Raw genomic sequence first — 18,995 nt, 5'->3', positions numbered from 1 at the left:
GCTGTTCACCCTTCAAGCTGAACGAGAGCGTGCCTCTGGTCTAGCAAAATTCATTGCTTCACAGTCATGCAGAACCACCGAGCCATCCTCATGCAGAACACAGGGGCATTAAATTAAATGAGAGTAATGGTGCATCATCATGCTGTGGCAGGCAATACTCGGCTGTGCTTTTAGAACATTTCTCTGCATTAGAGCAATTTTGGGAAGACGGGTACAAACGATTGCTATTAATTTCCAGGCACAAGAGGGCTTGAAATTCATGATGAAATCAGAGCATCAGCAGGGAAAATGTCAGCTGAGTTAAAATTAAGCACGGAGCTGCCCCATTTGTTTTCAGTTGGAAACGTGGTGAGGTGTGCACCAGGGGAGCCAGGGGACAAGGCGCATCGATAGGGAAGCCGTGCAAGCAGAAAGAATGATTGTCTTGTTTGGGGAGAATAATACCAGCCTTTGGTCAGATCCCAGGAAGTGCAGGAGACAAAACCAGCTTTCAGCTATTGAGGTTCTGCCCCGAGCTGCTCCAAAGGGACTGAGAGAAAGGGCATTGCTCAGGAACCTGTGTCTGCCTGGCACATCAGGGCAGCACATAGACGTCGGTGCTTTGCAGTGCCAAACGGAGGATGGGGGAACGTTCCACATGTGCAGCCTCCCTGCATTGCAGTAGCCTTCCTGAAACTTAACTCTTTGGCACTGGGAGAAATGTCACCCCAAATACCCGACTTTGAAAAATCTCAATTTGCGTTTTCCTATCATCACCTCTTCACCTTTCATAGATCCCACAAAGCTGAGCTGCAGCAAGCTGTTCAAGGGAAGGAAAAATAAGCTCAGGCTCTCTCTGAAAGTAAGAGCTGCTGCCCGGCTGGTTTCAAGCCCTGCTTTGCTTCCTCTGCCTTTTGGGAGCAATCTTGACCTCTGTGCTCATCTCTGTAGCCAGCTTTCTGCCTTCCCAGCCTTCAGTTTGTGCTGTGCCTTGCTTATATCTATGTAGAGCTTTGCATAGATATAAAACGGTCAGGAGGTTTTCAGGCAGTTTTGGAAGACTCAGTTCTTGAACCACCTTCTCCTTCTGTGGCAAAGCCAGCTAATATCCAGCATGGGCTGAGACAGTTTCCAAACCTTCTCTGGCACACAATATACCGCAATACAATATAAACACAATATACCACAGTACAATACAGTATACCACTTTCAGTGCCCACTTTTTTCTTCAAAACCTCTTTCTTTTTTTTTCTAAGGAAAGAGAAAAACCAGGCACCCTCGATATACAGGATAGTTAAAGTTTGTCCTAAACCTCCCAGTGTTCCCCCGTGAGTTTATACCCTGAATTTCTGCCTACCTGCATCTTCGTAATGTTACCAAATAATTAATCAAACTGGGAAAAAGTCTTGAAAATCGGCCATTCTAAAGGCAGAACTAAGGGTGTAGTTCACCTGAAGTTAACTCCTGTAATGAGGTAAACGTTTTCTGCTGGAGAGCATTCCTGGCTTCCCCTCCAAGCGAGGGCTGCACAGGGGCACTGACACTGCACAGAACCCAGCAGAAGACATGGCTGGTGCAAAATCCCATGTCTTGCAAAATATCCCAAAGCAAAGGGCTTTGGAGGACGTGTAGCTGAGCAGGAGGCTCAGATGGTCTCAAGAGCATCCAGTATTGACCCTCCTGCTGCCCAAAATAGTGCTGAAAAGCCACAGCTTTGCGCAGTGCCTGTATGGCAGAAGGCATTTGTGAATTATTGAAGAGCCACTTGGCACTAGAATTACCTGGTAATTGTTCTGGAAAGCACAGACTGCTGAAGGCAGCATATGTTTTGGGTTTATTTTGTTTTTTACCAAACCTTGCTGGCTTTAATTAGCGTCATTTGAATGCCTCAGTGCATGTGGATGTGGAGCTTTTGATGACATTACAGTGGATTAGCAGAGGAAAACCTCACACAAAGGAGAGCCGTGTACATTCACACGAGTGCTGCACGTGTCATCATTTAATGTCATCTTTAAGAAGTGGTGCTGTCCAGCTCTCTGCTGCTGCTGCAGCCTGGCAGCAGGTGTAACCAATGAGCAGTGACATGTCTGAGGCATGATGCTTTTTTCAAGCCTCTTTGTATTCTTTTGCCTTCAACCCAAATTGATCTGAACTGCTTCTACCTGGCTGCAGGCCTGGCTGAGTCCTGCTTGCAACGCCCAGCAGGGATTTCTTGAGAAAACCTGCAGCCTGTGCATATAAGCAGCTTTGCAAAGCGTGCTCTGCTTTCTTTGTCTGCCAGCCTTTCAGTTATCTCCTCTGTGCCAGCAGTGCCACGCAGTGCTGTGAGCTCCACGCTCTGCTTTAGAAGTGCTGCAGTGGCGTTGCCCTTTCTTCCTGCAGTGTTTTGGGGCATTCCCTTTTCCTCTGTTGTGCTCCTGCTATTCTCACAGCACAGCTCTTAGCGACTGTTGTTCCCGTGAACTTGGAGGCCCATGGCAGCAAAGCAGCACAGCTGCAAACTTCTGCCCAAGAGGTGCTGCCGACCCTCCTCAAATGGGGCACTAATTAGCTGAAGGGTGGACTCTTTCAGTAATTTGGTTTAATTGTTACTATTATTGAATGTATCAGGGAGAATTAAGGTAGTTTGGAAGAACTACACGTTAGAACTAGATTTGGTTTTAATGACCTTTGAGGAAAGGAACATTGTCAAGCTTTTTAAGAAGGAAATTTGGCTGATTGACACTTCCTGCAGTCTGCTGTATCAGTGGTATGAATGTGTTATGCAAGAAAGCCCGAGTATTTTGCTAGTGAAGGCTTAGAAGGGTTGGTGCTGGTCTTACAGATCAGGCTGTTGGGACTCTGAGCTTTCTCATCTGCTTTTTGCTGGATGTGAAGCAAAGTTCTTGCTCTGAGACAGGGGTGGTGTGGCTCTGCGTTCCCATTCAGCCAGCAAGGGCTGCTCCCAAATGAAATGGGACGTACCCCTCCCTCACACACATGGGCAGAGCTAAACCCTGCTGGGTTCTGCTGAGTTCTTCCCGAAGCCAGGCACTAGGTTAAATTAATAAAAATAAAAAAAGAAATACTATTTGCCAGTAACTGGCAGGAATGATCCCGGAGGTGCCACTGAGCAGTGTGAAGTGGTGCCGATGGGGAGTGATGACCCTTGACAGCGTTGCTCTGCAGAGTTCAGTGCTTTCTGATGATGTAACGCGTTGGTTCAAATGCTTCTGTATGTGCTGACACAAGGTAACCCCTCAGTGACCCCACCGCACAGGAGCGTGATTTATCTCAGGCTTCCCATTGCCTCGATCCATTCAGTGGCCACAGAGGGGTGCTGCCTGCTTGCAGAGTGCCACCTGTGTCACCTCTCCCCATGGCTGGAGCTGGACCACGAAGTCCTCCCAGGGATGGCTTCTTCCACCTCGACCCATTCCCAGTTCTGTTCCTTGCTTACAGACAATCCCGTCTCACTGCAATCTCAGTCCTCTGCCCTCGAGGAGGACAAAATCCGTGTCCATACGAGTGACTTCTGCTTTTGTTGAGCGGTCACTGCCTGAGCAAGGTGCAGCACTGGGATGAGCTGGGGGTTCGAGGTGGCCATGCCTGGGAGTGCCTCTCCAGGAAGCTGCAGCCAGCAGCTGGCCGAGGCACGGAAGGGGTTTTGAATAGATGGTAATACAAGACTCGTGTAATCATCTACTATGTGTCCAAATAATCTTGGAGCAATCACGGCACTTCTGTGCCCTGGCCAATAAGGTGGTGCAGCTGGGATGCCAGCCAGCCCCACCGTCCCCCTGCCGTGTCCGCTGCCTGCTTGTGGGGTGGCTGAGGTCCCGCTGTGTCCCTGCTGCTTGTGGGCAGAACCGCTGCGATGTAGGCGAGCTCTGAGCCGAGCAGCAGAGCTCTGGCATCCTTCAGGCAGCTGGCAGCCTTGTTCTTCACTCTTTCCTGATCTCTGCTTATGTAATCTTTCTCTTCTCTCCATTTTTTTGTTTTGTTTTGTTTTTATTTTTACTTCCCAAGGGCATGATGATGCAGTGCCATGTGCGGTTTTGAAAAGTGTGGATAGTTTTAGCTTTCTCCATCACCCAGTTCACCAGAGGAGCTTAGAGATCCTGCAGAGATGCAAGGAGGAGAAGTACAGTAAGGCTCCAATCCCGCCCTTCTCTCTGATGCCGCACTCACACGGAGGAAATGGAGATCAGGTGCATTCGGCGTAGGAAGGGTGGAAGTGCTCAGCAGCCCTTCAGGCCATCCTGCTGGCTGCCAAAAGGTGTTTGGATCCCATCCAAAATCAGTGGGAGAGGAAAATCGAAGGCAGATCCACGTCTCTCGAGACGTTGGGTGGTTCTGCTCGGTCCTTCCCTAAGGTTTGCATTGTCTCCACGGGCTGTACTCGCAAAGCATTTGGCAATATTTTAACAGAGTGAGCAGGTAAAGATGCACTTGGTCTCCGTTTCTCCCCCCTCACTCCTTTGTCACGTGATAAACTGGTTCTGCATGACAACACGGGTACTCCTGCCCGCGCTACTAATTCCCAGGGCTGTGCTGTGTGGTGGGAGGAGAAGGGAGGCGGCAGGGAGCGTGCCCTCCTGCTGCAGGGCTGCCAGCAGCGCCGCATGCAGCATCACCTGAGGGGCCACTTCCAGCCTCACACCCGGTGGTGGTCGGACAGAGCCTTAGGAGTGGCCTCACTGCTTTCAGGGAGCGATGCAAAGCCTGCAGGTGAACCTTCAGAACGGTCTGCATACGTGTGTATATTTCATGCTCGCAGCTTGAGATGTGTCATTTCATGCCATTGTTCTCTTCCTTCATTTTGCATAACAAAGCTTACAGAAATAGAGCATGACTCTATGCAGCCAAGGGGACATTTGCTGCCCCAGCTGCTAACATTGCCCTCATGCAACTTAGGCACGAGTGCAAAATGCTGGGATTTGTTTCTGCAGAAACGGGCATGGTAAGTACAGCACTTGCATGATAACTCCACAAATATGCGTTTCCTGCTAGGAACCTCAGATCAGATTTCTCTGCTTCCTGCAGCATAGCATTGGGAGGGCAGAGGAAGTGCTTTAATTCTTATTTTAGACTTCTGTCTACCTACATTATTTTTCCTGCAGCTTCCCACTGTTACTTTTATTACTGCAACGAAACACAAAGCAGTGACACGAACACAGAAGTAGATTTTCTGAAGTGTTAAGTGACCTTTCTGAAGACAATTCTAATTGCAGGTAAAGATGTGTAGGTTAGCTCAGCAGTGTGGGAAGTTTGGGGGGTTTTAATTTGCGGTTTGCTTAGGAATGAGGACAGAATTCATAGAGCTGCTTTGAAACACAGCCTTAATTCAGTGTCAGGAAGGGATGTTCCGTGTATAAGGCTGCTGAGCTCAGTGCTTTGAAGCCTGGCTTATTATGGCCTGATCTCTTCCCGTGGGGCATGCTCCCCTTAAGCCGTTCCCCAGGCTTCATGTCTTTGACAGATGAGCTAGGATTGAAGCACATACAACATTTTGATGTTGAATTGACCTCATCTGTGGGCAGTGCAGGTGAAGGTGCTCGGCCTGGGGTTGGTGTTCCTCTGTGGTGGTCTTTAAGACCAAAGTACGGGGGTGAACTTCTCAGCTCAACCCCACGTCTGTGCTGGCTGATGTTCATGGGCAAAGCGGGCGCTGTCTGAAGTTCTTTGCAATGAAAACACGTGGTAGGCAAAATCAGTCTTTGTGAAACCAGCTGAAGCTGAAGAAGAGGAAGTAGATTTGAGAAGTGGGAGTGAAATTATTCCCAAAAGATAAAGTTCATCAGCCTGCATCCGAGCTGGTCGCAGGGAACAAGTGCCTGCTTCTTGCACCGCTGTGTTTTGGCATGCAGTGTATCAGTGCTTACAGTTTCTTAACCCATATTCCTTATACAAAATTCTGTAGCCTGTACACAGAATGATTAAAACTTTTTGCCATTTATTCATAAAAAAGCCCTCTCTGTTCCTCAGAAAAGGGACTACATCAGTAGGGCTCCTTTTATTTGGCTTTGGCATGTATAAATGTCTCCCTTTAAGAGACAAGTGATGGCACGATGCGGTCTTTTTGGTATGCCTGAAGCAATCCTCCTTAATGCAGCTTTTATCCTTGTGCACCGTAACTTACATTAATCAAAAAGTCACTCGAGATGTGAAAGTGGCGGAGTTACAGTGCAGTTGTAATACAGCTATTATCTGGGAGCCTGAAATAGACATTTCCTTTTTCCCGATCGAAGCAAGGTGTGGTTGCAGCGGTCATTTTGAACAACCTTGACTTCACAATTTCACTCTGTCCCGTTCCATTGGACAGAGCTATGGGAGGCGTGGGCAGAAGGAAAATCTGTGCAATACCAGTGAAAGTCTTTCGTTCATTGTCATCTGTTTCCATGGCTTGTCAGGGATAGGACAAGGGGGAATGGTTTTCAACTGAGACAGGGGAGGTTTAGGTTGGATATTAGGAGGAAGTTTTTCCCCCAGAGGGTGGTGACGCACTGAACAGGTTGCCCAAGGAGGCTGTGGATGCCCCATCCCTGCAGGCATTCAAGGCCAGGCTGGATGTGGCTCTGGGCAGCCTGGGCTGCTGGTTGGCGACCCTGCACATAGCAGGGGGTTGGAACTGGATGAGCATTGTGGTCCTTTTCAACCCAGGCCATTCTGTGATTCTCTGACTGGAACTGGTCACCAGACACTCCAAGCAGAGTGCTGTAGGTTAGAGAAGCCTTCTGTGTGTGAACATGCAAGCATCCAAGCACGGGTGCTATGTAAAAAAAAAAAAAAAAAATTACAAAAAATAAAGAAAGAGCGAAGAGAATGCTTCTCTGATGAGAAATGCAACCCCAAAAATGGCTTTGATGGCAACCACAGAGATTTTAAAGAGAGTTTTAAACTCTAGGCATAGCTAAGCACTAAAATAGATTATTTGGCTCGCTATTGAAACATGGTCAGAGGTAGAGATTGCAAAACCTCCTGAGCAGGAATTGTTTCATCTTGATCAAAAATGACAAACGTGTGCAGGGAATCTGCTATTGCTTCTTCCTATTCCGTTACAAGCTGTCTCTTAGGCTTCTTCCTTTTCATTTTTTTCCCAATTTTATTCTGCTGCAGTAATGTCAGAGTGAGGGGGTATACAGTTCTCATGTTTAAGTGAGCGCTGTGATGTTTCCTGTCTCACAGCAGACATTTCAAGACAGTTAAAAATTGCATGACTGTGTTTTCTTGTCAAATTCAAGCTTACTGGGTCTAAGTAGCTGTATTTTAGAGGCTTGAAAGCTATTTTGTTTCCTACAAAAATTGCCTTCTGTCTTCATAAATGCTTGGTTACAAAACATTTCCACTTTATGGAAGATAACAGATGATACATTTGCTTCTGTAACTACGTGTGATGACTTCCTTGAGTGTCTGTTATCCATGATCCTCTAGATCTGCCCCTCGCAAAGGATGCAGCTTCAGTAACACCTCCCTGTGCAGTGCATATCTACATCCATTTATCTGCAAGAAGGGAAGCAGCGTGGAAGGCATACCCTGTTTCCAAGCACCTTATTCAAACCCAGGTGTTGTGGCTGCCCCATGAGGTGCAGAGCATATCTTATGGCTTAGGAATATTTTGGACATGCAGGGAGCAGTCTCCAGTGTCACAGCAGTTCTTCCCTTACCGCTTTTGCTTACAAGCTGGGACGCCGTGTCCCTAACACAGCGTGCGTGGGAGGGAGAGCAGCATGTTGAGCAAACAGTGTTACTCACAGGGGTATGACTCGAGGGCAGAGAGGCGCAACGTAGACGACGATGGGTACGTTGGCATCCTTGGCACCCTTGTTTGTATGGGCAGCATGTGCCGTGACATGTACATCCTCCTCCTCGCCGTAGTCAACACTAAGCTATGGCTTTGCTAATTGCCTGCTGGTGAGGAGCCAGGTAGAAACTCCCCTCTCCATGTGCTGCTGTAGGTATTACTCGGAAAAGCCCGCGGACGCCGCTCTCGGATCTCCAGGGAGTCAATACCATCAACGAGAGGAGCCAGCGGTAAGTCTCCTGCCTTCACATTGTCACGGCAAGGAAGTGTTGGGTGGGAGAAAGCTGTCTGCTGCTGTTACTGACAGCGTTAATGGTTTTCCCAGTCTGCTTATTAATTTTGTCTTCTCTTTGTTCCTTTGCTGCCATGTGGTTATATCTTAATAACTTACAGTAGGCACAGAAAGCAGCTTTGCTCAGCCCCAAGGCAGTAGTTGTAGGTGGTCTGATGTGCGGAGCGGTCAGAAGCATGCAAAAAAAGGGGATGAATGTACCAATATCATGGGAAAAAAGAAAAACACAGACGTTTTTCTGAGGCAAAAGTAGAGATGGTGTGTTTGTGTGCAGGCAGTGTGATTGATGGCTGCGGGTGCTGCTGGCTGTGCAGGACCAGAGGAGGTCTGAGATTGTAACTGGGTAAATGTTTGCTGCTTGTTAGGGGAAAATCATGGGACATCTGATGACTGGAATGTCTCTTAAAGCACAGGAGATCTTCTGCTTCCAACGTTGTTACAGCGTGTGAACTTTGAAGGAGATTCAACTCACATGGTCATAGATACGGTTCTATTTTTTATCCTTCCTTGAAGATCGTGGGCATTCAAGCACCTCATTCGATTTTGCTGATGGAGAGTTGGTTCTGCGCTTTCTGGCACAGATCCGTGCCTCTTTGGCCAAAGTTTCTCCAGATCTGCATCGGAATTAAGCTTCTGGTGAAGCAAAATGTCTTCATTTCAGAGGGAACTCTGGGTGCAGAGACCCACCTTTTCTCTAGCTACTCTTGTTCTGTCCTTCTGCAGATGCCAGAAATTCTGATTATTCAGATAGCATCTCTAAGGAGGTATGGTGCCTCCCTGCTTCCCTCTAAGGTTGTATGTTTGGGCATTGGGAAATACACGATCAGTGTACCTTTAGCTCCCGAAGTTATTGCTTGGAGCTGCAGATATCCAGCTGTAACTTCATGGCTGCTCTGAGTTTCGTGAGAAGCAAAGAAGAAGTTGAGGGGATGCTCACCAAATACCATGATGCCTGCATCTCACTGTTGGGTTTTTTTGTGTGTGTGGTGCAAAATGTTCTCTAAGTACATTATTAAATCTCTGATTTAGTGGTCTTAAGTCAAATGTGCAAGATGGAAATGAGATTTTAAAACAAGGAGCAATACGTAGGGGAAGAAAAATCCACAGATGTCATCCATGCCCCTTTCTTTCCAAAAGAGGCAGACAAGGTTGGTGCCTCCAGAGGTGACTCTTCCTCACTTCTCTGGTTGCGCAGGTTTTCCTAAAAGTGACGTAACATGAAACTTTGTCCCTGCGAAGATCTTGATGGGTAGATAAGAGGTGTTGTGCAGTTTCTCCAGCTGCCACCTCTCAGCAGTCCGAAGGAGGATGCTCACTGAAGGAAAACCTTGAGATGGGGTGGTGGCGCTTGGAGAACATCAGTTAAGTTTCTGGTTGTATAGCTCTGACTTTGGGGCATGTCAGTAGGGCAGGCTGGGCTGCCAGTGTTCTCATAGCCCAGAACATTTTAATTATCTGGAGTCGTTGATAGTACATCTTGTATAGGCAGGGAAACTCCTACTGTCTGATGGAACAAGGAAGATGAATGTGTTAATTCCTTACTGTGGGGGTTCAGTCTGTGGTCAGCTGTATTTATTTGGCTTGAAACAAGTCAGGACATCACACAAATTCCCATAAACAGCCAGCATCAAGGGTAGTGTCTGCTGTGCCTTCCTTCCTTCATCCTCAGCAGTTGTATCCTAAAAATACTCAGGACAGACCTCTATTCCTGCTGCACCTCTGCTGTAACTGGCAGAAATGTGGTTTTGAGAGTGCTTTTCCTGTGTTTCTCTTGGTGTGGTGGCTCAGTTGCATGGTCCCTAATCTTGGCATCGTTGGGCAATGCAACCTTGGGCATCACAAGGGACTGCTCCCCACATGTCCTCTGTGCCCCTGCCTTCTGAAAGCCCAAACCGCAGCGTGATCTCTCATAACTTTAAATTCCAGAAGGCACTTTTGGAGTAGGCGTGTGATTTTAATACCTTTCACTGTGAATAATTTTGATCTGAAGAGTCATTAATTATGCTTTCTAAATGCGGGTTTTGCTTTTAAGTTGCACTTGTCAAAAAAAAAAAAAAGAAGGGGGAACTGCAGAGATAAGGATAACACCTATAGGAAAGAGATTTGCTTTAACAGCCCTGTGGTTGGATTATCCCTCAGTTCAGAAGTGTCGAGCCAACAGATAGGCTGGTGAGTGATTTACGGAGCTAAATGAATCGGAGGAATTCTCTTTTAAAGCCATCTCATCATCATGTGGTGGCTGATAAGTCTGTGTTGTACAACTCCCAGGATAGCCCGGGGCGCTCTTCAAAAAGGAAATTTCAGGCATGACATCATGCAGGAAGGCATGGGGAGGGCTCAGTGAGCTTCTGATCTCAGAAGAAAGTGACCGTGTGGTTCCCACATGCTGGGATGGCAGCTGGAGGAAACCGGGCTTCAGCAGAGCGTCGGGAAGCCAGCACGCCTCGGAACTGCCTTCAGCAGCCACTGAGTAATGAAAGCCATGCCACTGCTAACCAGAACCGCTTGGGCTGTCTGCTTTCATGCAGCAGAAACTGTTTTGTGCTCCTTGATGTTGGCGCAGCGTGCAGGGAAGCAGGTGTTGATCAGTCTGTCTTGGAGCAGTTGGTTTTGCATGGTGAGATGATTGACTTCCACGTACCGCAACAGCTGTGTCCATCACTGTGTGTGCATATTCATCCTGAAGTGTCTGCAATAAGCAGAGACGGTTGGTCTTTTTAAATCTGCATGAGAATGTATAGGGTTTTCTTTAGTCTCATTCAGAGCCCGTATCACCGCATTCTTCTTCAATTCTGAGTGAGTTACCGTTGGCTGAATTAATGATGGGTTGTGGGTCCTGAAGGTGGCCATTGAGGTTTAGTGGGGCTGGTTCAGCCAGTGTTTTATTTCCCCTGCTAGCAGGAGGCTTTGGGACCTTAGCTGTGAAGGTGGCCTGCAGGCATCGCTGAAATTCAAGCTTCTCTGTGGCCTTCCTTGAATCGAATGGGATGCTTAAAAAAACTGAGATCCGGAGGCACTCATCAAGGGTTTGCTTTGCTGTGATTCATCCTTTCTTTTAATAGCAGTACACGTCAAAATACAGATTTAATGGAACTAGGAATGAATTTTAAAAGCACTGCAGCAAGGCAGTGAGGGGACTTGAATCCTTATGCTGTTTTACTCCAGAGATTTGGCTGTGAGCTTTGAACTGGCTGCATTAACATCTCTGTTTGCTTAGTGTTTCATTTCCATTGTGGCACTTGATCTTTCCCTTCTTCCAACGCATAAACCACTGTTCTTCACGGTCGTCTTCGTGACCAGAAGACTGATGCTGCCGTACTGGTGCCCTCCGTGAGCTGGGTCTCTTCCTATTCTTTTCCCATCTGCCTGAAATATCTGAGGGGTTTTGCAGATCCCACATCCCTCCTTAGACCACCTCACAGTGTTATTTCATATGACAGTTTCTGCAAGGCTGGCTGAACCATACAGAAGTATTGCAGCCCAGGGAGCAGCTTTGCATGACCCCAGGCACTGGAAGGGGGCTCCTCTTAGCCTCCCCAGCCCTGGAGGTGATTTTGCCTTGATGTGAAGCTTTGTGGAAGCTTTTCCTTCCTGTAAGGGAGGACTTTGGTTCCTCTCTTCGTCCTCCTGCAAGCCAGGGCTGCAGGGGAGCTGCATTCCTGGGTACCAGCACAGCTGTGCTCCGTGGCAGAAGGGAGCAAACTTGGGAAGTGATTCTGGTCTTCCACCTTAGAAGACAGTAGTGGTTATTAAGTAAATAATCTCAACACTTCATTCTGTCATTGAACCATCTTTTGTGTATATTCCATCTGTCCTTAAACGTGTCTGACTGCCCTGTTTGGGTTTCAGGGATGCCTTTGCTGTTGGCTGGAATGGCCGGATGGGGATGCGGCACAGCAGGCTCGCCAGCCCCAGCTCCTTCCTGGACAAGGATGGGATATTTGTGAACACGACTAACAGCAAGCTGCTGGAAAGGGCCCACGGCATCCTCATGTTAGTACAAAAGGAGGGGATTTGGGCTTCGTTCCTGGCGTATAATGAGCAATACGGGTAATAAGAGGAATGTAAATAGCCAAAAGAGGCAAAAAAAAAAAGATCAGTTTCAAATGGGCTTTGGACACAGTTGGGTCAAAACGACCCTGGTATGTTTTATATATCTGAGTTATTCATCCCTTATCATACATTTGTAATGACAGACACAGTAAAGTGGTACGGGGAAGTGAGAGAAGGAATGCATCTCCCGGTCAAACCAGTCTAAAGAGATGACAGTGATGTTATGCAGTAACATTTTTTAACGTGATATCAAAGTTTCCATTACAAATTAGATGTGGAAATGAGGCGGGTGAATCACGTTGCAGCCTGTCCAGGAGTTTCAGAGAACATCACCCAGGTGGCATGAGAAAGCAGGATGGTCCCCGTGCTGCCCAAATGAGCCCTTCATTTCTGATGTAACGATGCACTGTGATTGAGTACCTTCCTCTCACAGCCGTGGAGCTGAATCTGTACGAGTTGTGAGCGTGCAGGGGAGCCTCATTTCAGGTCAGGTTGTGGGAAGGAGTTGCTAAAGGGAATTTTGTAGGGCTTGGTTCATAACGTCCACTGGTAAGGTTTTTGAACCTTAATGTCTGTGCTGTGTCTCAGTAAAGGAGAAAGAATTGTGTTTCTTAATGGCAGAAGGAGAACTGTCCTGTTGTAATATAACGCACAAACTGTTCTGCAGTTACACACGTGGATTAATCTGAGCCATTTATTGTCTCCCCAGGCGAAATAAGAACTTCAAAGCCAAACCCAATCTCCCAAAGGTGAGAGAGAAGCAGCGTTTTGACCTTGCTGGTCCCGGGTTAAGGCTGCGGGTGCAGTGCTGAAATGCTGATGTGTGTGTAAGGAAGATGGCTGGAGTTGCTCTGGGACTGCTGTTATCTCTGCTCTGTTTAAGGCTCATTAGTGTCTGTAAAACTAAAGGATTTCAGCCCTGGTTTGTGCTGGGGGAGGTCTTTGTGAGCACTTGCATCCTCCATTTCAGACCTGCTTGGGCTCCTTCCTTCTTCCTCCTGGGGAGGGGTGTGTGTACGTGCTAGGGAAATATGATAACTAAATCTCTAAAAAGAGCAAGTAGGTTATGCAGAATGGCTGTCACCTGATCAGCAACGTGATTTTCATGACGCCTGCACAGTTTGGTCTTAAAAACAATCTTAGCAATTGGTCATTTCTACCATACCTACAGCATGGCCACATTCCATGTGTGTCCTGCAGTCCCTGTAGTCTCCTAATAGCAACAAACGAACTCTTCATTAATAGTGGATTCTCTACTGGCTTTTGCACAATGTGTGTGTCAGTGTGCCAGTCCTCCCTGGGACTTTCTCATACCCCCCATCCTTATTCAAAGAGGAGATTCTGAGTTCCTGCTGGAAAGCACATGGTTTCCATCTATAGTTCAGAGGAATGAAGCCCCTAGGCTTGCTAATTATGGCTGATGGCTCATTTTCTGTATGCATGTGATGAATTATTTGCAGCACTCGCAATTCAAGATTGTTGTTAAAATGCCATGAAAAATAATAGACAAATGGTCGACTTTCCAGGGATATTTATGTGTGTCTGCAACCCCACTTTAGTGGGTCAGAGAGACAAACTTCTCATGGTCAAAGAAGCCCTTGGCAAGAACTAGGAGGCCAAGCAGATCATATGTTTCAAGCCATTCCGTGTTGTTTTCCATGGAGATGAAACAGGGTGGTTACTGTAAGGAATCCCTGCAGAGCATGTAAAGGGTTATAGCATGGCAGTAAGTTCTAGTTATGTTTATAGAGAATGAAGTCTGTCTTTTCCACAGCACATGCTGGATGTGAAGTCCCTCAAGCACCTGACCAACCTGACGCTTCACGACCACATTACAAAATCCCTTCTCCATCTCCATAAGAAGAAGAAACCACCCAGCATCAGTGCCCAGTTCCAGGTAATGCAGCACCCTGTTTGCCTTGGTATGGATTGGTGATAAGCCTGTACTGAATGAAAAGCAAATACGTGCTCCAGCTCCCCTCAGGAGCACAGAGGGCACAGTGCTGTCCCAGCTTCACCGCTGTTTGTTCAGGATGTGGGCTCAGCTCAAGATGATGCTCCAAGACAGCAGAAGTAGGACGCGAGGATGAGCTGCAGGACAGAGATCTTCACCTGCTGCAGAAAGGGATGGGAAAAAAGGCAGTTATGTCAGTGTAAAACCAGTGGGCAAAGCATCAGGGAAGGCCTTGTGCTGGGGGGATTGATGCTGGTTTGTTTCATACCTGTGATTTTTTTAAGTGCCCTCATAGTGAGGCACTTCATCAAACATTTACGTAGCGTGCAGCTGTGTGTGCGTGCACGTCCTGTTTTCTGGCTCCTTGCTTTCAAGGCAATCACATCATCTTGTTTTCTCTGCTGAATCCAGAAAGCTAGTCAAATTCTGCTATAGGACTTTAAAGTGGTTTTTTGCTTACATTCAACATTTAAAATTCAGTCTGTTTTCAAGTCAGGTGGAATATGAATTTTAATAGGTGAAGAAAGGTCAAAATATTGCTGCATTATCTCAAGGCACGCAGAGGAATTCAGAGGAGGATCAATACAGCATTTGTTGCAATGACAGTGCTGTGAGCCAGCCAACCTTCCCTGGGAATAGCCACAGCTAAAGAAATGCTCAGATGTGTGCACCAGGGCTTGGAAATCAGTGCCAGTCACATGCACAGGCGTGTGGTGGTACTAGAATGCAGCATTTCTCTTAAAAAAAATGCTTTTCTGGGAAAGTCGTGACTTGTTTTTTACTTGCAATTTTTGAGATGTTGGTCATTCTTAGAGAGTCTTCATGCTTGGGTGTGGATATGATTAAGTAATTATGTATATATATATATATGTATATACATATATATATATACACATATGTATATGTATATGCATATATAGACCACTGTGTATATATAAAATGAAGAATGCACGTCTATATATGTATATATTTAAAGTTCAGTCTGGATTAATTGTACACTGTTTAAAATAAATGTCTGCTGAGTTTAATTCATACATAATTAATACATCTGGGGGGGCTGAATTGAGGATGTCTTCCTAGCACCCATTTGCCCTTCAGACGTAATGTGGAGGAGTGCAGGGCTGCAGTTCCTGTACAACTCCCAGCACAGAGGAGCAGCAAATGTCCCTATGTCCCCATGCAGCAAAGCAGAACCTTCACACAGCTCCTGTGCTTTCTGACACTGCAGCACTGACCTGGCAGCATCAGAGCAGTGCTTACAGCTCATCCTCTTTTATTTGAATGAATGGAAGCATATTGCAGTGTGCTGGCTCCTGGTGCTCCTGCTTGCTCCTCCTTTGGAAGAATGCTGGGCACTCCAGCCCTGCTTTCATTTAGCACTCGTAAGGGAGAAGTGTTTTCTCCAGGGAGCAGCATGGTGCTGGCTGCAAGATGGCTTTTTATCAAGAGCAAGCTAATAAAATTGCAGAGCATGGAACTGGGTCAGCGACAGGAAATACAAATGTTTCCCATCACAGGGTTTGTGCATTGCTGTGTTTTTCAGATAAATGCTGCCTTGTGGCCGGAGCCTGCACAGGGAGCTTGCAGCTGCTGTGTCTCGTATTGATTTTAGCCGTGCCTGAAGTTATGCTGCAAAATAGCTCTGAGTCATCGCTGCCTGGATTAGGGATGCTGTGAGAGCGGCGATGGCTCTTGCTTCAAAACTCAGGGCAGATTTAGACCAGCTCCCCTCCCAGCCAGCGCTCCGTGCTGGGATGTTGGGTCGCACCCTGCAGGGCTGGCCCTGGGGGAAAGGCATATGAGCTGGGGGTGGGCAGCAGAGCGGAGCAGGGAGTTAATCCAGGGGCCTCGCAGTGCTCGGGGCAGGCCAGATGGCAGCAGGAGGCACATGGAAGGGGACCATCTGCTGTGAAGAGCAGAGATCTGAGCTAAAAATCCCCTGTCCCTTTGCCTTCCCGTGCTATGCAATTGACTGTGCCCACTAGCTGGGCTCTGCCCCGTCGCAGCCCCCCAGCACCATGGCTGCTCCGTGTCCAGCTGTACCACACGTGGGTGTCTCATCAGCTCCTCTTCCCCAGGTCCTGCGTGTAGACAGACATTGATTAACATAAAAGCCTTCCCCTAAGGATGGCTTCAGAAGGATCGGAAGGTGTTCTGCAAGCCAATCTTCAGATGAATTACATCGTTCTAATATTATGCACTTGTACACACAGGTTTATGGGCATGTATATTCATAAATCCAAAGCTGCATGTAGTAAATATGCAACAGAATCTTTTAAATAACGGAGTTCTAGGCGCTGTTAAAATCAGGTCGTTGCCACGAGTAATCGGCTCTGGAGCACGTTATTAATACCACGTCAGTCATGTGCTCTGCAATCAGAGACATCACAGCTTTCACAGGGCACATAAAATAAATAAATACAATGCAGAGTGTAGCAAAGGAGTCAGTTCAGCTGCAGTGACTCAGGGACTGTGTGTGCTCTGCTCTAAAGCAGTCGGTGTGTTATTTCCCAGAGCTTGTGCTTCATTGCAGGATTTGCAGGTTGGAGGCATGAATTGGGATGACATCCCATCAGAGTGGTTGGATGCGGCGGTGATGCCAACACCAAGTCACTTCTGTAGTCTACGCTTGTCATAGTAGCACAGAAATGAAGGGAAATGGAAATGCAGTGAAATCTCTGTGTCAGAATTGCGGCAGAACCTTGATTCTCAGTGACCACAATTGTGCCTTTCAGCAGACAAGTATGACCAGAGATATGCCATCTTTGGGATGACCTTCATCCATTGCGGTTGGACTTGATGATCTTTAAGGTCTTTCCCAACTTGAGCAATTCTATGATTCAAAGCAGCATGTGAAATGTTTAGGCTTTAAAAATCCGTAAATTCAGTGGTTTGACATAATGGGAGTTCACTCAGCAAGAGAGGCAGGCAAGCTATGGAAAGCAGTTATGGGAGAAAGCTGTCAGGTCTTCCTGTTGCAAAACCATCATCAAGAATTCACTTCTGTGTCAGTAACAGTGATCTGAGACTTAAGAAGTGGAACGATTTCTGACAGAGGAAAACGTTTGTGTTTTAGAAACATTGGCAGTCGTGGGGTGAACAGGGGGCAGGTCGTCGTCTCCTGCGCTGTGTCTGTGCGTGGCTCATGGGAGTGCAGCAGGGGTGGCTTTGGGATCTGCTGGTTGATTTGGGAAGGCCAAGGCGGGGGTCTCAAGGAACAGTGTGAGCGTTGTTGTGGTTTCTGTAGAAGCCTTGAACAATCAGGCTTGCTTTCCTCTGTAGCCATTTAGTTGGGTGTGAAGACAGAAGCAGCCAAGTTGTATCAATCCGAGATGCTCATTTCGGGGAACTGTTTCCCATCTGCCTGGTTTACTCACCATTTGTTCAAACTTTTGTTTTGTGGCCTCGGTGCATGTTTTCTCATTGTTCTTCATGCTGTTTCCCAACTGGAGATGTATTCCCTGTTGCAGGCATCACTCAACAAGCTGATGGAGACTCTTGGCCAGGCAGAACCTTACTTTGTCAAGTGCATTCGATCCAACGCCGAAAAGGTAAACCCTGTCCTGTGAGATTAGTGCTGCTAATGGTGTGATTGCAAAACACACATTCACTCGTGCAGAACTCATCCTTTCTCTCTCTGAAGATCAGTCAGCCCACTGGAAGCCTTTTGAGCGTTGAGGTTTTGGAAGCAGACCTTTCTAGGGCACAGCCACGAGGTGGGGAAGGAAGTAGTGAGGTGGACTAGAGTTGGGTTTTAGTTCCTGATCTTCTGCTTAAAATCATATTGGAAATATCTTGTAAATATGTGATTTATTTATTTATTTATTTTAAAGAGAAACCCAAAGCCAAGTTGGGGTTATAAGATATTTGTACCTTCTTCCAGAATAAGCCATGTCAATCGGACTGATTCAGTGAGAAAGCCAAATTCGAGAAATACGATGTAAAGATTTGTTTGTCTCCTGGGCTAAAGGTCTTCAGTTTAAAAAGAAGGCTGTAGGTGTATTTTTTTCATATATTGATCCTTCGCAGTCTTACCCAGATGGTTACAAATACAAAGTGAGGCGCCATTGCTCCATCTCACCCTGCTCATTGGCTGTGCCACTGATGGGGCTTTCTTAGCTCAGAGGATCCAAAAAAACCCTTCTCTGTCGCTTTCTGTCTAGTTAGATGTATGAAACTCTCCATCTGATGGCTCTGTGGGAGCTAGCAGGATTCAACCCTGCTGCCATGAGTGCGGTTCCTGGGGACCCACGTTCCCCCTCATCATCGTTGCCATTGCGCATGTCCTGCTGATGTGCTACACGTGCTGAACCCATTGACCTACCCACATGCTTAGAAGTCTCCTCAGGTGCTCGGAGCTCAAGGAGATATTTGCTCATGGTTGGCCTCCTTTTCCTTTCCAGCTGCCCCTGCGGTTCAGTGACAACCTGGTGCTCCGGCAGCTGCGGTACACAGGCATGCTGGAGACTGTTCGCATCCGCCAGTCGGGATACAGCTGCAAATACTCTTTCCAGGTTGGCTCAAACATTATCAGTCTTTCAGCACTTTCCTCATCATTATCACAGTTGTCAGGAGCGTTGCTGGCTTGTAAGTGTAGTTGTGTTTTTACTAAACAATGAATTTACGGCTTTGGACGACATTGGAAAGGGAGTACTGATGGGCGGATTTGCTAAGCTGGACCAGACCGAAGACTACAAGTCCCTCTGCAGTCATCATTATGGTTTTGGGGAAAAAAAGCTTTATTTTTTCACAGTACACACAGTGCATTTTCATAACACGTGCAAAATCACTTCCACAAATCTATATCCCTTCACAGTGATAATGAGAAGTTCAGGCTGATGATGGCTGATCCCTGTCAGAGCTTTAACAGACTGAGTCAGCAAGATGTGACAGTTAAGGTTTGGGTTCACTTAGCTCCCTATTAAAGGCATTAT

The 18,995-nt window shown here is 47.0% G+C and overlaps 1 protein-coding gene across 13 annotated transcripts in view; it reads left to right on the top strand.

The window, feature by feature from the left end:
* The window catches only part of MYO9A (myosin IXA), a 166,117-nt gene that overhangs the window by 117,881 nt on the left and 29,241 nt on the right, over window positions 1–18,995 (top strand). For 12 of the 13 annotated variants that reach the window (XM_015279073.4, XM_046899222.1, XM_015279070.4 and 9 more), the window contains 7 exons: window positions 3,988–4,107; window positions 7,917–7,992; window positions 11,904–12,047; window positions 12,817–12,856; window positions 13,882–14,004; window positions 17,532–17,612; window positions 18,465–18,575. In XM_015279073.4, coding sequence (XP_015134559.2) covers window positions 3,988–4,107; window positions 7,917–7,992; window positions 11,904–12,047; window positions 12,817–12,856; window positions 13,882–14,004; window positions 17,532–17,612; window positions 18,465–18,575 — 695 coding nt within the window. The remainder of the gene's footprint in view (window positions 1–3,987; window positions 4,108–7,916; window positions 7,993–11,903; window positions 12,048–12,816; window positions 12,857–13,881; window positions 14,005–17,531; window positions 17,613–18,464; window positions 18,576–18,995) is intronic. The other variant, XM_015279074.4, reaches the window with a different exon arrangement.

Source organism: Gallus gallus, chromosome 10, assembly GCF_016699485.2.
Source record: "Gallus gallus isolate bGalGal1 chromosome 10, bGalGal1.mat.broiler.GRCg7b, whole genome shotgun sequence".
Taxonomy (NCBI): Eukaryota; Metazoa; Chordata; class Aves; order Galliformes; family Phasianidae; genus Gallus; species Gallus gallus.
Note: the sequence above shows the minus strand (reverse complement) of the source record. Positions and strands in the feature narration are given on the sequence as shown.